Source organism: Neolamprologus brichardi, chromosome 9 (assembly GCF_056152115.1).
Source record: "Neolamprologus brichardi isolate AB-2024 chromosome 9, ASM5615211v1, whole genome shotgun sequence".
Lineage (NCBI taxonomy): Eukaryota > Metazoa > Chordata > Actinopteri > Cichliformes > Cichlidae > Neolamprologus > Neolamprologus brichardi.
The window spans coordinates 25,295,477-25,316,296 of record NC_142112.1 but is presented as its reverse complement, the minus strand read 5'-3'; the positions used below and the strand labels follow the sequence as shown (position 1 = coordinate 25,316,296).

General features: G+C 43.3%; 1 protein-coding gene across 2 annotated transcripts in view; it reads left to right on the top strand.

The window, feature by feature from the left end:
- dlgap1b (discs, large (Drosophila) homolog-associated protein 1b) overlaps positions 1-20,757 on the top strand; it is a 96,572-nt gene extending 75,815 nt beyond the window's left edge. Inside the window, exons 7-12 of one of the 2 annotated variants that reach the window (XM_006795070.3) lie at positions 10,237-10,622; positions 10,712-10,791; positions 14,883-15,298; positions 16,402-16,493; positions 17,240-17,392; positions 17,946-20,757. In XM_006795070.3, the coding sequence (XP_006795133.2) occupies positions 10,237-10,622; positions 10,712-10,791; positions 14,883-15,298; positions 16,402-16,493; positions 17,240-17,392; positions 17,946-18,161 (1,343 nt within the window). In that variant the 3' untranslated portion in view covers positions 18,162-20,757. Of the gene's footprint in view, positions 1-10,236; positions 10,623-10,711; positions 10,792-14,882; positions 15,299-16,401; positions 16,494-17,239; positions 17,393-17,648 lie in introns of both variants that reach the window. The other variant, XM_006795071.3, reaches the window with a different exon arrangement.
- Positions 20,758-20,820: the final 63 nt, after the last annotated feature.

The following is a 20,820-nucleotide window of genomic DNA, read 5'->3' as shown; positions in this document are numbered from 1 at the left end:
CATTAAACAAGTAAAGTCACAGTCTTGCACATTTTTAAAAACTGTGAACTTTCTACCATGACTTAGCTTTTTATAGAAATAAACAAAATATATGAGCACACGGCAAGATTTTTTTTGCATAAAACAGGCTAATGAGTTTATGCTATTTATTTTAATGTAATTTCTCTGAAATGTAATTTATATATGAAGCTGATATGTAGATGATATTAAATAAAAATAGATTTTTGTTTATTTTTATCTTACTTGTAAACAGAAAAACAACACAGGGCAGTGTTTCTAATGAAATGATCATTCTTTCAGTCCTAGCTGGTCACCACTAGAGGGAGCTGAATTCCTACTCGTAGAATAATTCCTTTTGGTGTTTTACCACAACAGTAGGTTGTGTATGTGAGGCAAGTCATAAGTTCTCCTCTCATATTACTGTCAGATATTATTTTTGGTGGAGTTTCTGCCTCATCAAGGCTACCGGTGTGTTTTTCTGTGTGTGTAACATACACAGGGACTGGGAGAGAGGAATTAGTCATCAATAAGAGTTGCTGTATCCCTGAGTGATGACTGACATTCATGCTATCCTTGATGTATATATGCCTCCAAGACACTGACATCAAACAGTGTTTGCTGAGGACGCTGTACAGGAATGCACCTTTGAGCTCCATCAAACCTCCGAACCATGCCTGTTCCTCGGTAACGCACAAACACATATAGTATTCTCTGAATCCTGCTCTGGCCGTTAATTATAGGGATAGATAAAGCCCTGTGTTAGCAACCTACGCCTCTGTATGTGAACTACACCTGTGTGTCAGTGGATCAAAGGTGCCATCCTCTAAGGTGGAATTATTATTCAAAGAGGGATGTAAATTAAACAGTACTCTGGTGTCATCTGTCTCTGATTCTCTCTTCTGCACCCTCTCTCTCTCTCACACTCACGCACACACACACCTGCATAATGCTGTCATTCTACTTGCTTTGATGGTTCGAGTAGGTGTGTTTGACAGGAAACAAGGGCTGGGTCAAGGCATGTAGTGACACACTAGCACAGGCGCAGCACACATGTGGAATAAAAAGGAGAAAGACGCCATTCTCAGTTGCGGTTGGCAGCTGTAACTCGATGGGGTTTTTTTTTTGAGCATCAGGGTGTGTGTACGCATGCGACGGTGTCAAAGTGTTTGTGTGTGGCTTCTCCATTTGCAGCTGCGGGATCAAGCCCAAACTGGGAGCTCAATGTGGGTAAACTGTGATTTGGCTATCTCTCTTCCTGGAGAAGATAAATCCTAGCCATGCTGGTGTGTCAGCCGCTCAGTAATTACTTCATCCTGTCACGACTGTCTGAGAATGCAAGCCAGTGGGAACTTGCACTGTCGCTCTTTCACTGACTTGAGTGGAAAACACTGAGCATCTCTTTCACAGTGACAGCTTAAGAGTGTTAGTCACAAGATAAATAAATCCAGAGGAATTGAATTTAGTTCAAAAGTTTTACATCTGTGGATCTGCTTTTCTAGCTTTTCCAGCTCTGTTTTAAATGTATCATCGATGTGCTGGACCGTCTACCTTCCTTCCTAATTTCTTATCCGTCAGATGTCTAAAAGAAAATTCAATTTGAAGGAAATCCGGCTCTTGTGATTCTGATGTAGCAAAGTAAAGACATGCAATATGAAATCTTTCACTAGATGTCATCATAGTTTCACCTGCTTTGAAGTGTTTTGCCAGTTCAATTTGGCAATCTGGACCAACTTATAAGTGTTGTCCCATATAATGCACAACCTAAGGTCTGATGCAATGTGATCGTAAGTAACCTTTGATTAAAAGTTGGATCTGCAGGCCCTTTGCTATAACATAGCATCAATCAGGTTTAATTATTATGTGTTTCCATGACCTGAATCATCAGTGATTTCCTGCCTCAACATGCTCTGGAGCAGAATAAAAGTGAATAGGATAAATCTGCAGGACTTAAAGCTTTTTAGGTGGCTGCTGGGTGTCTATATTTACTTACGACTTAATTGGTCCCTGCTTGTTACGGCTTGGAATGCTTTGATTATAGCCGTTTAAGGAGGAAGAGTGGTGCTTTTGACACAGGAAACACAAGCAAAGAGAATGTCATTCATTCCTCTCGTCCTGCCATTGGTTTGGAACAAAGTTAAGTGAGCGGGGGAAAATGAGAAAGGGGCGCGGGGAGGAGTTGACAGGGCTACTGCAAACACAAAGAATGGCTGCGGCAGTGCACCCCTGCTGTCTCCACTCTGCAGAAAGTGCAAATACAACAGTTTCCTGTTAATGTGAGGAATTCACTATTTTATTTTGAGGATTACTTAAAAAGAGTAAACCGCTCATTTGGCGTGTTAGATCAGGTGGATAGGGGCTCCACTGTCAGGTAGGGACTATCCCACTCCCCATTTTTGCTCTTCCTGTCTGTGTTTTGGCATCAGGGGCAAAGGAAAAGCAAAGCCCTGAAAGGATTTCCTTAGTGTTGACTATGGATGATCCTCGTGGCTCCTGAATGCTAAAGCTGGGCAGGGCAGGGCCTGCAAACTTAAACCCCTCAGGGAATGAAAACATAAGAGGGAGTGGGATATATAGTTAAATCTCTTCCAAAGGAGATGGGAGTTTTTTTGAAGAGCAGAAAAACATGTTGTTTTTTTTTGCCATATTATCTTTACAGAATGTTGAAAGTTTTTACTTTATTTGACAGCAACATTATGTGGTTGAGAGTTCTTGTTGCATTCACTGTTCTGGAGAGGGGAGAGAATATGTTGGAGTAAGTCAGAGGAAGAGTGCATGGCTGTAAGTGGGTGGTTTGGGCTGTGCAGTGTGGGAGGCCAGGCCCCAGTGCAAATTAAAGACTTCTCTGTGAAAGTCCCAGACTCAGCTACAGTAATGTGTGCGTGTGTGTGTGTATGCCTTAGTAACTGAGCCTGTGTGCAAGCGGCCGGCGGGGAAGACACCCAGCCCTCCTTCTTTTTTTTTCTTTTTTTTTTACCAGTCATTAAAAATAAGCCGCAACTCACCGCTGGTGCATACTGAGAGACAGCAAGCGGGAGAGAAAGAATGCATCTCCTCTTTCTCCTCCCTTTCTTAAAGCTTTGCTGCTTCACTAACCAAGTAAAACAGAGAGGAAAGAGGAGGGGGCAGGCTGTGTCGAAGGGGACTGATTTGACTCAGATTTTTGAGACACATGCTCAGAACCCTCCCCCTTGTAAAAAAAAAAAAAAAAAAAAAAAAAAAAAAGTAGCAGGAGTTTTTTTCCAGGAGGGAAGAGAGAGAAAGAGATGAATGGGAAAAGGAATGCAGGAGACAAACGGGTGCTCTCAGCAGGAGAGTGGGAATGCTGGAGAGACCATTGTTCCTCCCCCATAAGATTCAGCAGGGAGTGCATGTAAACACACAGGAAGAAGGGCGAGAGGGGTGTGAAAAGTCACACCTGAGAGAGACACCCAGAGCTCTGTATCACCTTCATAGGTTTTCATATTTGTCCTGATTCATGCTCGTTGCATTCACATTCCTTTTGGGCGCACACAGATGCCTATAGCGGCAATCTCATCTTTCATTCTGCCCCCCCGACCCCGTCAACAGGATGTATAGGGTCAGAAGGTCAGGAATGAAAACCACAAAAGACTGTGCACTAATGTTGCCTGGTTCTTGTTCCAAATCCCCCCTTTAGCCTCTCTTGTACCTCCTGCCTTCCTTTTTCCTTCGTTTTCCCCTTCCTCTCTCTTAACTTTCCATCTACCCCCACCTCCCAGTTTCTCCTCTCATATAGGAGAAACAGAAGGCCAAACGTTTGGTTTTGGGCCCAGATGGCTTTAGTGTGCCTCTGGCAGTGGATTAGGCCGCCAGTGTCTCCTTTCCCCTCCATGTGCAAGTGGTCAGGACAAAGAACGTCAAAGAGGGGGAAAGGGGGAAGGAATGCGAGGAGAAAAAACCCCAGTGCTGTGAAACAACACCCGACACTGATGTTTCATGACATTCCTGGAAGAGTAAACTCAAACGCTTGTAAAAACAGCAAGCCAGCTTTCCTTTTACTTTTTGTGCCCGGTCATTTTATGAATCAAGTTTTGACTTCCTTTTTTTTGGGGGGGGAGACTTTTAGTGTAACTCCACAGGAAGCTTGTAGCATGCCTTTTCTTGTTGGAGGAAAGAAGAAGTGAACTTTTGACCACATTCTGCTGCATTTATATGTAAATAACAACTGCAGCAAGCAGTGATCCTTCATGTAATGACATGACATCGGTATTGTGTTTCAGGCCCCGAAGCTGATGCCTCTGTGCACGCAAGCGTGCGTGCGTGCATGTGTGTTTGCGTATCAGCCTCTTGTGTTTTTGTCGCCTTTGTGTTCGCTGTTTATGCCCAGTGAGCATTATTCCCAAGGCTTATGGTTTTATTTTTCTGTGCTTGGCTGTAATTCCACAGGCTCTCAGTTCTAGAGGACAGTCATGTTTTATCTGAACTGTATTCAGCACTTGGAGACAGTGTGGTGGCAACACTGGTGTGTTGTGTGTATTTTTAGTTTAAAAGCCACTGGCCTAAGTGGCTTGTGTTATCCACTTAGCAAGACAAAAAGACCACATCAAGGCTTCTCTCTTCTTCTTTAAAAAGAATTGAACAAGTGTCATATTCTTAGGCACTGCTCAATCACAAATATAACTTCACATAATGACTTATCTGATTTCCCCCTCAGCTACATGATTCTGTTTTTCGGTATGCTAGACTTGTTATAGTTGCCCATGCTGTCATTGCCAGCACATCTGATGTGTCACTGCACACACTGAGCTAGTCTGCTCTTAAAGTATCAGTCACTCTGTGAGCAATGCTGTGGGAAATGAGTGCAGTGAAAGCATGCGTGAGATGTGTGGGTGTGCTAGCTTTAGTGTTTGAGCTAATACTCAGGTTTATGGCCCACAAAGCTGCTGGAATGTATAGTAAGTGAAGTAAACGGCATGGCACACTTTGTCCCATCTCATTTCCCTTTCTGTTATTTTATCTTTATCTCTCTCTCACGCTCTTCTAATTCTCCCCCTTATGTTGAGTGACTATATGCTTGCTTTCAGCCCCTGCAGGCAGGTCTTTTGGACAGAAAGAAAAGGCTGATGTATTTCTTCGTGTGTCTTTTGGCTCGTCAGGCCGAGGAGAAGGGGAGAACAAAAAATATGGCCTGGAGCCATCACAGGGCAGGTCTAACAAGAAAGCCCCTTGATTTAAAACAGCAAAAATGTGGGCTTGTCGGAAGAAGACAAGCCCACATGCTTCACGACTGTACTGGGAGGAACTTTGAGAGTACATATTTATGTGAAAGCCTGGTTGATTATACCTGTCAGTGCAACAAGTGTCATCTAGCATGCATTTACAGTGTTGATGTTGGCAATTACACTATTGTTAGAGTAATTGTTAGTCATTTGATGATTTTTATATACATGTATAAAACAATCAGCTGCGTAGTTCAAGAGTGATGTGATCCTAAAACATTAGATCTACACCTAAAATGAAAAGCTTAATGTGAACTTTCAGTTTTTCTTGTTTTTCCCCTTTAGTTTTTAACGTCTCAGTCCACATTGTATCTGTCCACACCTGTCACTGATTGACAGGGCGAGGAGAGCATCAAGCCATAAAAGAGGAATCCAGGTAACCAGGCTTTCTATTTGAACTTGGAACACAGGAAAGTAGGTTAAGTGAAATAAATCTATTGCCTAACAGGGAGCAGCTGCCTGCCAGATTTAGCGGTGGCTGACAGTTGTAAACAAACTCTTATCTAGTGATTCAGGAGACACAAGCCTGCCAGGGCAGTTACCCACTGTTGACACGGGTTTCTGTCAGTAGGGGCACGCTGAGAACACACCTTTGTTGATAGCACTGCTGCTGTGAGGACACTAGAGGCATATTTGACACATGTTTCATACTGATATGCATCCTTATGATAACGTAAAAAAAAATACATTTAAATCAGCAGTTTCAGGATGTTTACAACTTTGGCACCATTTGCACTAAAGACTACCACCCCCAAAAGCACTCACACATGCTAAATATACTCCTTTAAAGGGCAGTCGCAGACCGCCACCTTCCCCTCCTTCTCACATATATGCATAGGCACACACAGTGAGCTATTGTTACTGAGTGCTCAGGCATCTGGAGAGCAGAAACCCTTTCTGCTGCCCTTTGACCTCTGGTGGCTGGGAGCTGCAGACTGACTTCGAAGTCTCATAGAAACTTTTAGGTGACTCACAGGCCTGTCAGAAACGTTCATGTTTCATTGTATATCATGTGCCGTGTTTGTTGTGTCTGTAATACTAACTTAACAGTGATAAGTAACAAACAGCTAATCTGCTATCTTAAGTTTTGTTTTTAGCATGTAGAAAATGTTAAAGGACAAGGCTTCTCGTAATCTCTTTCAGTTTCTTTCAGTTTAAAGTAGCCTTCTAGAGGCAGTGTTGAGTCAGGATTGGTATTAGTGCTGCACTGTTGTTCAGAACAGCAGTGAAACGTCATACGGTCTGAACCTTTCAAGTGCTTGTCATCCAATAACACTTTCCCTGAAACACAATGACAAGCCTTTTTGAAAACAGTCCAAGAAAAACTGGTTGGTAGACTTTAGCATTCAGCTGTACAAAGGCAGCTCTTCAAGGCAAAAATCCCCCCAAAAAAACAAAACGCTCTGGGATATTTATTTACAGCGCAGGAGCGCTCAGCTGCCGTGCCTCTGCTGATATTCTGCTTTTTGTTTCAATTTTTCACTTCAGCTTTTAAGTTTTCCTGTTGACTGGTGTAACCTGTCAGAGTAAACAAATGACCAGTGGAAGCTCTTTCTCTGCTTGCTGGTGGTAAAATACCAGGCCTCCCAGCAAACTTTATGTTGCTATGTGATGCCATGGTGACGCTATCACAAAGGACTCCAGCTGGGCCTCTGTGTGAGTGAGTGTGCTTGATGGGGAGTGAGACGGACAAATGGACAAAGTGAGCAGAAGGAGTCGGGCAGTAACTCTGTGATTTACCCCGGTCCCTCCTCCTCCGTCTTGTTCGACTCTTTTTCTGTGTTCGCTCTTCTCTCCCCTCTGGCAGACCCTGATCCCAAACATAGTGCAGCTGGACGCAGCTGTCAATATTCCCCCATACCGACCGCCCCTCATCCCAGTCTTTGTATTTCTTTGGATGGTGGTGGATTTGCCCTTGGCCCCCGCACGGGGGAGCTCATTCCTGTTAGCTAGCCTCTTAAACCAAACCGTCTGCTCTTTGAAGTGGCCTATCCCACAGATATACAGATTGGAGATTACAAGGCAGCTGCCTGCCTTCAATCTGTCTAGTAACATGAACACGGTGATTAAATAAAGGAAACAGCATATACCTATGCAGGCACACAAATGGGGCGCAGTCAAAAAAAAGAAAAGGGAAAAAAAGAGGTGGCTAGCGAGTCTGTTTTTGTTCCTAAGGCCGGAGAAATGAATGGAGACTTGCTTTGTCTCAGGGGAGGGAAGAGGGCTTTCTTTGATATTATCAAGCCCACGGGTGGGGAGAGTGCCCTGCCAAGAAGAACTGCTATTCACACCAACTTGTCTGCATGGGACTTTTGAAGCGTTCGTCAAAAGAGGATTTGGCAGAGAGCCACTAAAGTTTTGTCATTCACAAACTCCTCTCCTCTTGGAGATGACAATGCTTGCAGCAGGCTGCACCTACCTCTCCGTGGGAAGAGAGATAAAATTCCACATTCTTCTTTCCATAAAGTGAGGAAGTTAGTCCTGTTTTGGTTTTGTTTTTTTGCACACAAGAGAATATGAACTTTCTTTACTCTTTGATCAAGGCTGCACTGACCTGATATTATAAAGTGATAGACAAACCTCCCTGTGTGCTCGTCACTGTTTATCTGTGGTTAGTAAAGAGAGGTTTTCACATTCCTTTCTAAGGGTTTGATGGAGTCATGCATCACATTCCTGCTTTACTCTGTCCTTGAATGCTTGCGAGTGTGGGAGGTCCAGGGCAGTATAGCTGTCTAATGCTTTCATGACTGTAAGGCGGTCAAGCTATTTTCTTATCAGCTATGTGGAAACTGGAAACTTGGTCTCAGTCTAATCTGGGGAGTTGTTTTGGTCAGATGTTTTCAACTAATTTTTCTGTACATACAGGCTAAAGTTAAAGGATTCACTTGTTTAATTTCATTATAGTTGAAAGTTTTTTCAACATAAAACTAAAATCCTTTATTTTGTTAAATTTTTGACTTCACATCCTTTCACGAGTTTGCATACGAGCCACTGGTACAGGCTGGTACGCTGCTGACAACAGTTCCTGATGGATAGGGAGCATATCATTGGCAGGAAGTGTGCGGTCTGCCTTGATGTGGAGAAGCTGAAATGTTAAGCAGGGTTGTGTCAATGTTATTTGTGTGCCTCTCCAGGCCTGTGTGCGTGTACTTGTGCGTGGGCATGTTCAGACTCCCGAGTGTTTACTTAACCTGTCTTGGCATTTGAAACCCCTGTCATTCTCCACTGTCTCTGGCTCTCACAGTGACAGCTAGGGTGGGACACAGCGCGTCGTCTCCAGTTTCATGCAGTCTTTTTCTTCTTTTTTTCCCCCTTTGAGCAGATGAAAACCCTTTTTAACCCTTCCGTAGGCTTGAGAGGAGTTCACACACATATACAGTCATCCGACATGTGCACATACACACACATGTGACTTTTAGATGACTTCAGGGAATAGAAATTGAAAGATGATGCATGCTCTCTTTTGAAACCCCATGGTTGATAGGGGCAGGACCTCGCCCTCTGTGTGAGTGTGTGAGTGCATGCGTGTGTGCGATGTACATCTTTTTGTTCTTATGGGTTTGTACTGTGTGACCTTTCTGAAGATTAGACCTGGATGTCGATCATTTTCCCTAGAAAACTGTTAGAATGAGACAACAGTGCAAATATGGCACACTTAGATAAGTTTGTTTGGTTTTGGCAGTAATTCCCACACATACACTATCTGTAAAGAATTACATATGGTATTTAGCTTCAGAAGGAAATACAGTAAATCATCCTTTTTTCCCTTTGTTGTGGTTTGTTTTGCCATCATCAAAGACACTCACAAGCTGTGATCTCCACTCAGTGAGTGCTTCATCTTATCTGAATACTTTCCAGCTTGTCAAAAGGCTCAAATCTTCACTAGGAGGAGGAGGAGGAGGAGGACGGGTACAAACGAATGACTCTGACAAACCAAAAGGATGAAGTCAGCCCCACTGCTCACCTCCAGTATGTTAAGGCCTCTCTGTAGCTGTCAGCGAGATGGCAAGACACAAAGCAAACAAGAGCTCTCCCTGTAATAGTTATACAGAGAGCTGCGTGTGCTGGGTGTGGTTGGTAACAGTTGTGTGCCGCGCACAGACTCCCGATCTCACCATGGTAGGATGTTTGTCTTTTGTAGGGATTAAAAAGGGATCCAGGAAACCTGCCGTCCTAGTTTTGCCACAGAACGCAGAAAGGGCGACCTACTTTTGATGGTAGCACTAAGCCAGGAAGGAGACTCCAAATCATAATATAGTTAGGAGGTGGCTGTTTTTGTCTTTCCTCACACAGGCTATGCTTCTTGTCTTTTGGCATGTTTCTAAGGCTTCTTACTCAGTGTGTGTGTGTCAGAGAGGCTCCATTGTCTGCACACAACCTGTAGCTGTAACATGAGAGGGTGAGAATGCAAGAGGAAGACAGTTACTGGGAAAAGCAATGATGATTTTGTTTTTTCATACATGCTTGCATTTAACACAAAGCCTCGGGGGTGCATGCAGCTCTGTAGCTGGCTTCAGCAGTGTCATTTACCTTCTGTCACACAAAGACACATAAGCAGGGAGAGCTATATTTGGCACAATCACATTGCTCTGGATGTGTACAGTTAGTGCGTATAGAGCTTAACCATCTAGATCAGTGGGTCAAGTGGCTGACATACTAATCCTATTACTAGATGCAGCTCTGATTTGTCAAAGTTGGCTCTAATCTACTGCACATTTTGACTGCAGCACAGACGTCTAAGACCTCTGGGTGAACTGCCATCTATCTACATATATGTAAAAAATTCATTTCAATGACGGTTACTGTATGTTTGATGTCCTTCATCTACTTTACGTTTACGTCTTTAAATGTCTATTAAATTATTATTGCAGTTGCATTTAAGTGGACCCTGCTTCACAAATATCCACTTCTCTCAAACCTCGCACCTCTAGGTTCTAACACAGACTCAAGCACCAAGATATCTCTGACATCTGTCTTTTTGTGTGCGTCTTCTTTGCAGTGTCATCATGCATCACCACCTACAAAAAGACCCCTCCACCGGTCCCACCACGAACTACCCCATCCAAACCTTTTATATCGATCACAGCCCAAAGCAGCACCGAGTCCGCCCAGGATGCGTACATGGACGGGGGTCCCGGCACACGAACGGGTATCAGTTCCCAGCCGGGCCTGTCCAACTCTACAGAGAGCATCGATAGCATGAAGGCCCTGACGGCAGCCATAGAGGCAGCTAACGCTCAGGTGCACGGCCCTGCGAGCCAGCACGTCACCAACAGCACCATCACCATCACTGCCACCGCCACCACTTCCGCAGTTGCACACGTCTCCGCGGACACCAAGGCGCAGAGAGAAGCTCTCCGCAAGTGCCTGTCCATAGGGATCCAGGTTTGCAAATGAGACTGGGTTTCAGTCAGAGTTCTAATCCAGTTTTTCTGGCATGCAGACAGTTTGAGAATTTCTCCCCCTTCTCTTAGGTGGACCCAGAAGAAGGAGGGCCCACAGAGGAGCAGTCTAAATTCCAGTCGATAGGAATTCAGGTGGAAGACGAGCGATGGTGAGTAGAAACAAAAAAGGGAGTAGATGTTCTTAAAGTGAAACTGGATAAGTCTAAGGAGAGAGATGAAACAGGGATATCAGAAAGAGGGCTTTTTGAAACCAGGGGAGGTTGATAATGTGCGTTACAAGCTTTCCCCCCCCCTCCGCACTGGCTTCCCTACAGCAGCTGTCCACAGTTGAGGGGTGGCTGGCGTCAGAGCCCCCTCAACTAAGGGCCCCAAATGACAGCTGGGCCAGAGGATGTGGTATAGGGAGATTGGAAAGCTGAGGGGGTGAGTTGACAGCCATCTGTTGCTCCAGTCATTGTGATTCAGGCTGTTTGGGGCTGCGTGTTTGTGTATGTGTGGGAGGGAGTGAGGGAGGGAGAAGAGGAGGGAGTTTTATTGAGTTTGTTTAGGTCTGAGAGACCGCTGCGCTGTCAGTTAGCCGTTCATTCTGTTGCATGTTCCCAATTTGAGGAGAAGAGCCTAGTGTGCTCGCTGTTTCATTAGCTCGCATTGCACCACACTCCTTTAAGTTCTCTGGTGGGACACTCAGCCATTTGTAGCTTATTTGTCTGCTTTCATTCCTGCCCCCCCCCACACACACACACACACACACACTTTTGTTTTTTTAAGTCACCTTCTGTTTAGTTAGGAAAGCTAGTCAGTTTAGCCAGTTTCTGGTTTTTGCAACTCATTGAAGGGATGCTTCTAAAATTCAAAGCGACACAAGCTTTTATCAAAGGTCACAGAGAGGGCCACGTCCAGCACTTCAAAATGTGCTGGACGTGGAATGTTAGGGGATTTCTGAAAGGAGGAGGTCTCAGCTGATCAACCATGCTCTGAGTTCCTGGATACGCCAAGCCAAATATTAACTCATCCAGATAGGCTGTAGTCTACCTAAGTTTGGACTTGTTGTTATGCTGGACTGCAGCTAATGCATTTTTCTGGTTAATGTTTGGTGTTGGTTGGCATGTATTTTTGTTGATACATGCATGACTGTTTACCTGTTGGCATTCATCTGTAATGGTGTGTGTGTGGGTGTGTATGAGTGCACACCTGGGAGGTCCGGGCATGCTGCCCCCTACATTAGATTCCCAGACAGTGAGAGTGCCAGACTCCTACGGCCTTCTTCAGTGTGTCTGTAGGTGTGTGTGTGGGTGTGAGTGTCTGTGTGTTTTTATGCAGCAGTCATAGGTCATAACCTCAGCTTGCTGTTTGAACTAGGATTAAGTGACGGGCAGTGGAAAGAGATGTAAAAGTGTTGGAAAGAACAAATAACATGCTTGTCTTTAGACAAACATCTTCCTTCTCTCTTTTACTTCTTTTTTTTAATATGATAATATTTGTATATGAAGCATTTACTTAAATGCAAACTGAACAGGATGACTTATTTGATTTAGGGTATGTTGGACACTGTACAGATTCTTTCCTAATCTCACCACGAAGGCTAGTGCCAGCCCTGATTTTTCCCGTCACTACTTGTCACCAGCAAGAGGAGGAATTAACACTGCTATGGTTTTATGAAGGACTCTCTCTGTATTTGTGTGCTTGTGTGTATTCTTCGCTTTCTTCACCAAACATTCATCTGATGTACTTCATACTCGGCAGTTGTTTTGCTCTGAACCTCGTGTCCCAGAAGTCGAGTGTCTAATATGAAGTTGTTTAGATAGGTGTTCCTCATGTTTTGGCTAAAGATTCTTTTCTGACACACTTTCACCATGGTATGTTTTCAGCAGCTTCCTGCCTTTGTCATCGGAGGCTTTAACAGTGTAAAGATGTAACCACGGTGATGTCACTTACTGGTTTGTGGACCGCATTTTAAAGCCCCAAAGTTGACGTTTTAGCGGCCACCATGTTTTTTATGGCCAGAAGTGACCATATTTGGATGAGGGGGTGGAGCAGTAAGTTATCAGCTAGGGGTAGCAAGGGAAGTTAGCAAGCTGCTGCTTAGATGCATCACACAGACCAAGAAACCTGCTAATTTGGGTTATTAATGTACTACATAACATGACACTCACCAAAAATGAAGCAGAATTTCCTTAAATGGGCTGTAAATCACATCAAACCAAACTATTTCTCAGATAATTACATTTTAAAAGTCTCCAAATGGCAAAAGTACTGCAAACAATGTACAGAGGTTCAGTTCAGTGACTCGGGTTAGCTGAGGTGAGGCCTAGCAGACACCTCATGTTATGTTAGTATGAAGAAGAAAATTAGCCACAGAGACAAAACTGTTTTCAATGTTTATTAATTAAAAACTGCCATTTTTGATACTTTTTGACACACTTCATTTCTCAGCCATGGAATTTACCATTTGGCTGATAGCCCATCAAACTGCACTGCCTTTGTTACACACAGGCACTGCACTAGTCCTGAAAACTTAATATAAGGGATAATTAGCAATGTTAGCCTTTTTGTTTTTGTCCTAGCTGACTGAAGGCTTTCATTGACATTAAATCCAAATAAGGCATGATTCTGTTTTTAGGGCCATTTCCTCTTGCTTTTAAGTGTAAACCAAGTATCTGCAGATGACAGGAAAATGAAGAAAACGTAGGACCTTCTGGTTCAGAGCAGCAGCAGCATATGGAATGCAAAACTCAACCTCTGTGGTGATTTATCACTTTCTATTACTTGAATGTAGGAAGAGGAGAGATTTTTTGTGATTTTTTATTAGCTCTTGCATACCTTACTTGTGTTTTATAGTTTTTTTTCCTCTTTCACATTAACTTTTATCCTTTAAAACGCCCTAGTTCTTTTTGTTCTTCTGCCTCTTGTCTGTTGATCTAACCGTCTGTCTGTCTGGGTAGTGTTTGGCTTTGCCTGTTTCTGCCCCTGCAGGAAGTTGTTAGCAGCCTGATAGAAAGCAGGCTGTGGTCATTAGATCTGAACACCTGCTTGGAGGAGTTATTCTTTAACTGCTCTTCACACTCGCACAAACATACACGCACACGAAGGGCTGCTGGCATGTACACGTAAAGCGCATGCACGCTGTTTGATCTACCCGACGCCACTCCCATCTTGCTTTCTTTTTTTTTGTGTTCACAGAAGAGGGGAGATGAATGAGAAAAAGGGGGAAGTAAAGATGAATGGGTTGAGTTTAGGAGGAGTGTGTGTCCGGAGATGGGCTGAGCGAGAGGTGATCATTTGTGTGTGTCATGCTGCAGGCAGGTCAGGTTGAGGTTTCATGTGTGAGAGGACTGTGGGCAGTTTTTGGTTTAGAGTAAAGCTAACAGGCCTGGTGGAGAAGGTCTTTTGACAGGACATTTGTAATCCCATATATGTCTCACAGTAGGATAATGGATTTTTGAATGGGGGCATTTGTGTTGAACTGAAATGAGCACTAATACCCAGTTATTTTCTTTTATCCTTAGAGCCCATGTCCATGAGGGCTTTTATGCCTTTTCATCAAAGTGTATCACTTATTTTTAAAGTGTCTCAATGACCACCACTCTGCTACATTTTTGTATATGTTATTAAATTATGTGCTTTAAGTCGTGAGCTGTAATCAATTATTAGATTAATGGCTTGTCCAATCACTGTGAAGTTAGCCTGCCAGTTCCCTCCCCCTCCTCTCCTCTCCCAACACCCGCATCCCTCTAACATCCCATTTATCTCTTGGGTGGTGAGCTGCTCTATAGAACATCGCCAGCTCTGTGTGTGTGTATGTGTGTGCATGTCTCTGCTGTTGCACATAGTGTGGAGAGACTTGGCAGAGGCTGCCCAACAGCGGCACAAAGCCTCTGAGTCAAATGCGACATGGCACGCCCAGCTGTAGAGAAGGGTTCCAGGTGTGAGTGTGTGTGCATGTGTGTTTTTGTGCTACCACTATTTGTGTATGCGCAGCGGTCCCACAGCAGGGCTTGCGGTGTGACAGAGGCCTGTACACACTGTTGCTATTGAATGAGCCAGGTGACAAAACATACACGCACACTCACACACAAAAGATGTTCCACAATACAAAAGCTATTCATCGCTGAGATCATTGTGATGATAATTGCTGCTAAAAGGAAGGCTATAAAAATAAACGAATCAGATGTTTAACAGGTGAAGAATCAATAATACCTTTGTGCGTCCCACGTAAACTTATTCTTACATCTTCTCCTAGTCACCGCAGAATGACCCGCTCCAACAGTGTAACCACAGCTGTGCAGGCTGACCTCGACGACCCATCAGACGCTCCGGACCTGCCGCCGCGTCTCTGCGCCACCATGCCGCGCCAGCACTCACGCGATGCTGCCACTTCCACCGTCAGCATCCAGGGCTCTGGGAACCACTACCATGCTTGTGCCGGAGATGACTACGGGGAGGTGGGCTTTGACCCATCCATCCTGCCTCCTCCTGACCCCTGGATGGACAACGTACCTGAACCAGAGGGTGAGGCTCTGGAGGCGGTCGGGAGATCGGTGTGCCCGCGTGACGGCCGCTGGTTCCTCAAGTTGCTGCAGGCTGAGACAGAGCGTATGGAGGGCTGGTGTAAACAGATGGAGCAGGACGAGATGGAGAATGAGCTGCCTGAAGAGAGTGAGTTGATTCATTATGTTTAGATTTCTACTCTGTTATACAGTGATATGAGGTCTATTTTTCCTCCTCTCCTCTTTTGATTTGGAGGGTGCTGGTATTCGTGGTATTGGACCACAATAGCTGCTTGTTCCTGTCTCAGGCCCTCTGGCCTCCACAGACATACCGTGCATACTTATCAATAGGCCACTGCTGGGCCCAGCCACGCTTGTGTCCTCTGGATACACTGCATAACGATCTCTCACACAGGGTTTGCCGAGTGCCCCTTCAAGGCAACTATTTCATCTTGATGTAACACACAGAACAGCGCTCGCCTGTATGCACACATCGAAATATGTTTTACACACGTACACTCAAACAGACATACCAGACTGAGTAAACAAGCCGCAGACTGTAAGCACTGTATTCGTACCTGTCCTTACTGCGCAGCTGATTTCATGTATTACTGAAAATGCCATTGCGTTTGCAGCTAGTGTTTTGGTTCCAGGCAAGAGATTTTCTCACAGAACATGGATAACAGGGAGGCTGTCTCAAGGTCATATTTTCCCTGATCCCAGACTACAATGCACACGTGCACACACAGACACACTCGCACGCATCCTGAAGGGGTTGAAGTCTTTGTCTGCAGCACAGGTTCATTACTCACCCTCTCAGTTTCTAATAGCACTAGCCTTATGTACTAGCAGTTGCCTAGCAGTTGAGTCCATATCACTGATCAGTGACATTTAAATTAGTTGTGTAGTCTTTTTTTATCTTATGCATGAGGCTGTTGGAAAGTGATTGTAAGAAAAATAAAAAGGTTGCTGTTGAGACCAGGTGCTTGATTTGACCATGCTTAAAACATGCAGTGTTTTGCATTGTGTGTTTAATGATCTTGTGTTTTTTGAAAAAGAATTGTGTCATTCTCATCTGATGTTCACAGATGTTTTGTATTTTGAAATGCTCGTATGAAGCAGGTTTCTAATCCATCCTTTTTTGTTGCATTACTAATGCAGCCCCTCTGTTAGTGGTGCAACATGCCTGCAGTATGCAGTCCTGTGAGTAATTGCATTGTGTGGGTGTGTGGGTGTGTGTGTGCATGCATGTGCGTCTGTGTCTTTCTGCAGTCCTGGGTAAGATCCGCAGTGCAGTGGGGAGTGCCCAGCTGCTGATGTCCCAGAAGTTCCAGCAGTTCCGGGAGCTGTGTGAGGAGAATCTGGTATGTGTCACCTCATCCTCTGCATGCTCCCCTCAGCCCTCCCCCACACTGACATCATCCTGCACAAATCACTCTGACAGGCCAAGCCAGAACTCATTTACTATGCATCTACTATAGACATCACATCTTTGCAGTCACTCGCAGATGAAAGGAAAGAGCATGGCTGCGTGGATATCTGAATGCTGATCCCAGGATTTACATATCTTCATTAAAACCCAGAGATTTATGTTTTTTGTGCCTTTTGTTAAAAATGTAAAATTCTATGTTGCATTATTTATAGATTATTCAACAAACATTTAAGCTATTTAAAAACAGCGAGATTTATTTAACTAAAAAAATCATTTTTGTCTTTTACTAACGGAGAAAAAAATCCAAAAATATACAATTGGAATACTGCTGTGTTTGTGTTTATGTAGCAATGGATCGCTTAACCTTCTTAAGTGAAGGATGACAAGACAGATTAACAAACTGTTTTTTAATCACAGCAGATCTATGATTCAGACCAACTCCAGTACTCCCACTTATCACAATACGATGCAACTGTCTCACCTGATTTATAGAAAATCTGTTCCATTGCAGTTCTAAAAAATGTTTGGCTAAACAGTTAAAGCCAATTTTGTGATTCCTCTAACTCCTATTAAATATTATAGAGCAATAGTATTTTTTCGAAAAAGTGTGTGATAATCTTATAAACCGTATTAATTTTTTTATGTGTGGTTTCCATGCATGTGATGTTTGTGTATCAGAATCCAAATGCGCACCCGCGGCCCGTCTCTCAGGACTTGGCTGGATTCTGGGACATGCTCCAGCTGTCCATCGAGAACATTAGCCTGAAGTTTGATGAACTCCACCAACTGAAAGCCAACAACTGGAAACCTCTGACTCCTCCAGAAATTCAGGTGCTGACACATACGGCAAATACGAGCTTCAGCCAACTCCATTTTAAATAATCAAATGACTTAACTGCAGTGTTGTTTTGGAATGCTCCACTAACCCGCATGCTATCTTCTGTCATTACTGTATACTTTGAATTGTAAGTCCTAATGATTTACAGTTAAGCTTTGTTGTAGCATGCTTACATGTGTCGCTTACTGTCATGTCGGCTGCCTGACGCCATCACTTGTATTTGTGTGTTTTGTTCTGTCTTGTCGACAGTGAGCCGCTTTTGAGAAGCCACTCTACCTGCCATGCACCGTTGGGGCCTGTCCATCTCCAATGGTCTTTTACCTCACGCAATGGCCACCATCGTGCTGTCTTTCCCCACACAAATGGCTGCCACTGTGAACCATAACCTCATTAAAAATTGCATGCTTATGCCGGCAACAGCCACACCGCTCTTGCTAACCCTCATGCAAACCGGCTGCAGTCGTGTCGCTCGTCCATGTGTTTACCTGCAGCTTGCCATAAGGACTCTCTGGTCTGTCTTTAAGACTATTTGTCATTCCTGTCCAGGAGAGAAGGATGCCTCCTCCTGTGCCAAAGAAGCCCCAGAAGGGCCACCCTCCCCTGGCTAGGGACCGCTCCCTGGAGAGCTCTGAGCGCCAGCGTCTGGAGGCTCGCAAACGCCTGCTAGCTGCCAAACGCGCCGCGTCAGTTCGGCAGAGCTCTGCTACCGAGAGTGCAGACAGTATCGAAATCTATATTCCTGAGGCTCAGACCAGACTATGAGACACACAAACTCATATAACAACACACAGGTCTAGTACACTGTCCCATAAACACAATAGCACTGAATGGTAAAGCTACGGTGCTAACATACTGTAACATAAACACATTTTTTGCAGACTTCCCAGATCACTGTGAAGTCAGTTGCTATGGAAGCTGGTTGAAGAAGTAATGTACACTTACAATATTTATTTATTAATTAATTAATTTATCTTTCTGTCTCTTCTTCCCTTCATTTCCTTCTCCCAGCTTTGATGTAGCACTCCCTCTGTTCCTTGTACCTCCACCTGCTCGTTGCTCCCAAAGAATTATCTCACTAATCCCCACGTTTTAAGTGACCTGATATTACAAAGATAAGCCTGGTGTAGCACAGCAGTGTTGCTTCACACGGATATGTTTCAGGAGCCCAGGACGCAATAACATGGTGGAGGGATTCTGTGCGTGTGTAGGTGCTTATATGTCTATACGTGCAAACACACAGGTAGTTGTAAGTGATGTGTTTAATCTATCAGATCAACTGAAGAGACCAGACCAGAATCATTCTTGATATTTATTATGTTATATTTTCTATTTAAAAAAATCTAGTTTTTAAAAAGAAATCAATATCTGACTCTAAGAGTACTACAGCCACAAAAGTCTGTGTTTTGTCTATTGAGGTCACATTTTAAAACGTAATATTAAAAAGCCTGCTTATAGAGGCAGCTGGTAACACAGTTCACCTTCTGCCTGAAAGTGGGTCCTTCCAGTTGCAAGAGGGCGACTCTATAGGAAAGGTCAAGAGGTTAGATTTTGCTCCTCCAGGTTCAGCAAAGTGGCTCCTCAGACAGTAGGAGTTAGGTTTTCGGCCTCTGGAAAGAGTGCAGTACCCTGAAAGGTTCCCAAAAAATGCCACAAACCGAATATGTGTTGTATGTGTGACAGAATGAGCGTGTGCGTGTTTTGGTTAACTTGTTTGTTTCAAAAGTGCTTCCTATTTTTCTAGGTCTAAAGGGTCCTAGCTGTAATCGAAGATTAAGGTAGCAGCATCAGCAGACTGTAAAACAAATCACCCGTCTTGTCTGAATTGAGACTGAGCAGAACAAGTTTGTATAAAGGATATATAATGACATGAAGTGCATGCTTACACAAGGTAACTGATATTTTTGTCTTTTTTAACAGATTTATTCCTTACTCACACCACGTTTAAACTCTTCAGTGTAACAGACTAAGCTAAAGGACTCATATGTGGTACAATACTGGTAGTTGTACGATATTTTATTATGTCATTTTTAGACAAGAAGAGTTTATGGACAGTATTGAGACTACGGGACTGAGAAAGGACTATTTCTCCTCACTGTGTGTGCACTCCCTCTGCCTCTAAACGAAGCAATTATTTGAAGGTCATAAAGAAAAAAAAAATCCAGTTTCTAATATTTTGTATTAGTGTTTAATTTATTGATTAGGAGAACAATGACTGTTTATTGCCATTGTTATTATATTATTATTATTATTATTATGCACTGAAAACAAGGCCCTTATACTGTGTTTGTGTTTTATTTATGTTCTCCAGCATGACAGGCGCCTTTTTTGTCTTTTCCGTTTCAGTGATCAGCCTTAATTTCTATCGCGCTAGTCGAGCACAACTGCAGTCTCAGGGGAAGATGTGTGTGTGTGTGAGTGAGTGTGTGTTTGCGTGTTGGCGAGGTTCAGAGAGAGAGTGTGACTGACTTCATCTGACTGTATATGACCCATATTGTTGTCTCTTATTGTACATAATTCCTGCCAGCAGGATAGGCCATGATCTTAATAAAGCAACCAGTGTCCATACCATATTCTCAATTATGTTTCTACTGAGCACTCAACCCGGCTTACTGCAGTAAAACAAGGTACTTCTGTCAGCTGCTTGAATGTGGAGACAATCCCGAGTCAGTTTATGGTCACTTAATTCTTCACGGACTAGCAGAACTTTGGTGTGTAGTCCAATTTTCTGTATTGATCTGATAAAGTTGTGTGCCATTGGATAACTATAGGAAACACGGTATAGTCCTGTTATTTGTCCCACAATGTTGAACTACTACCTGAGCTTTTCATCGAAAGATGTGTGAAGAAACTCAGATGATGTAACCATACAGTATGATTTGTAACTCCTTTAGTTGGTCAATAAATATTTTTAGAGAGGGTGCTTATAAGTATAGTTCAAACTTCATGCCATTTAATATAGACAAAGCTCATTTTAGTACTTTTTCTTTGGAACTTGTTTTAAGTCAAACTGTCTGTCAAATAAACAATTCATTTATTTATGTTTATTATATTAACATATCAATATAACCCTCCTGGTATAGCAGGGAGTTAGAAACCAGAATGTTGGATTGTGCTTTAATTGCTAAACTCAGTCCAGCAGTCCTGGCAAATCTGAAACTTGTGATGTAGTTATATTATAAGAAAAACCTTCAAATAAACATTTGTACATACATGAATGTTTCCCTATGTAAATGTAAACTAAAAGAACAAAACAACATATTACAAGCAGATATACATTTTGTAATTAATGTTATTACACTCTTGATGTTATGGCACGTGTATGGGCTCTTATCAGCATTAAAAAACCTCATTGCCATAATTTTGTTGTGTTCATTTCTTTCCTGTCACATGTGTTCTCAATTAGAATATAATTAAACCGATT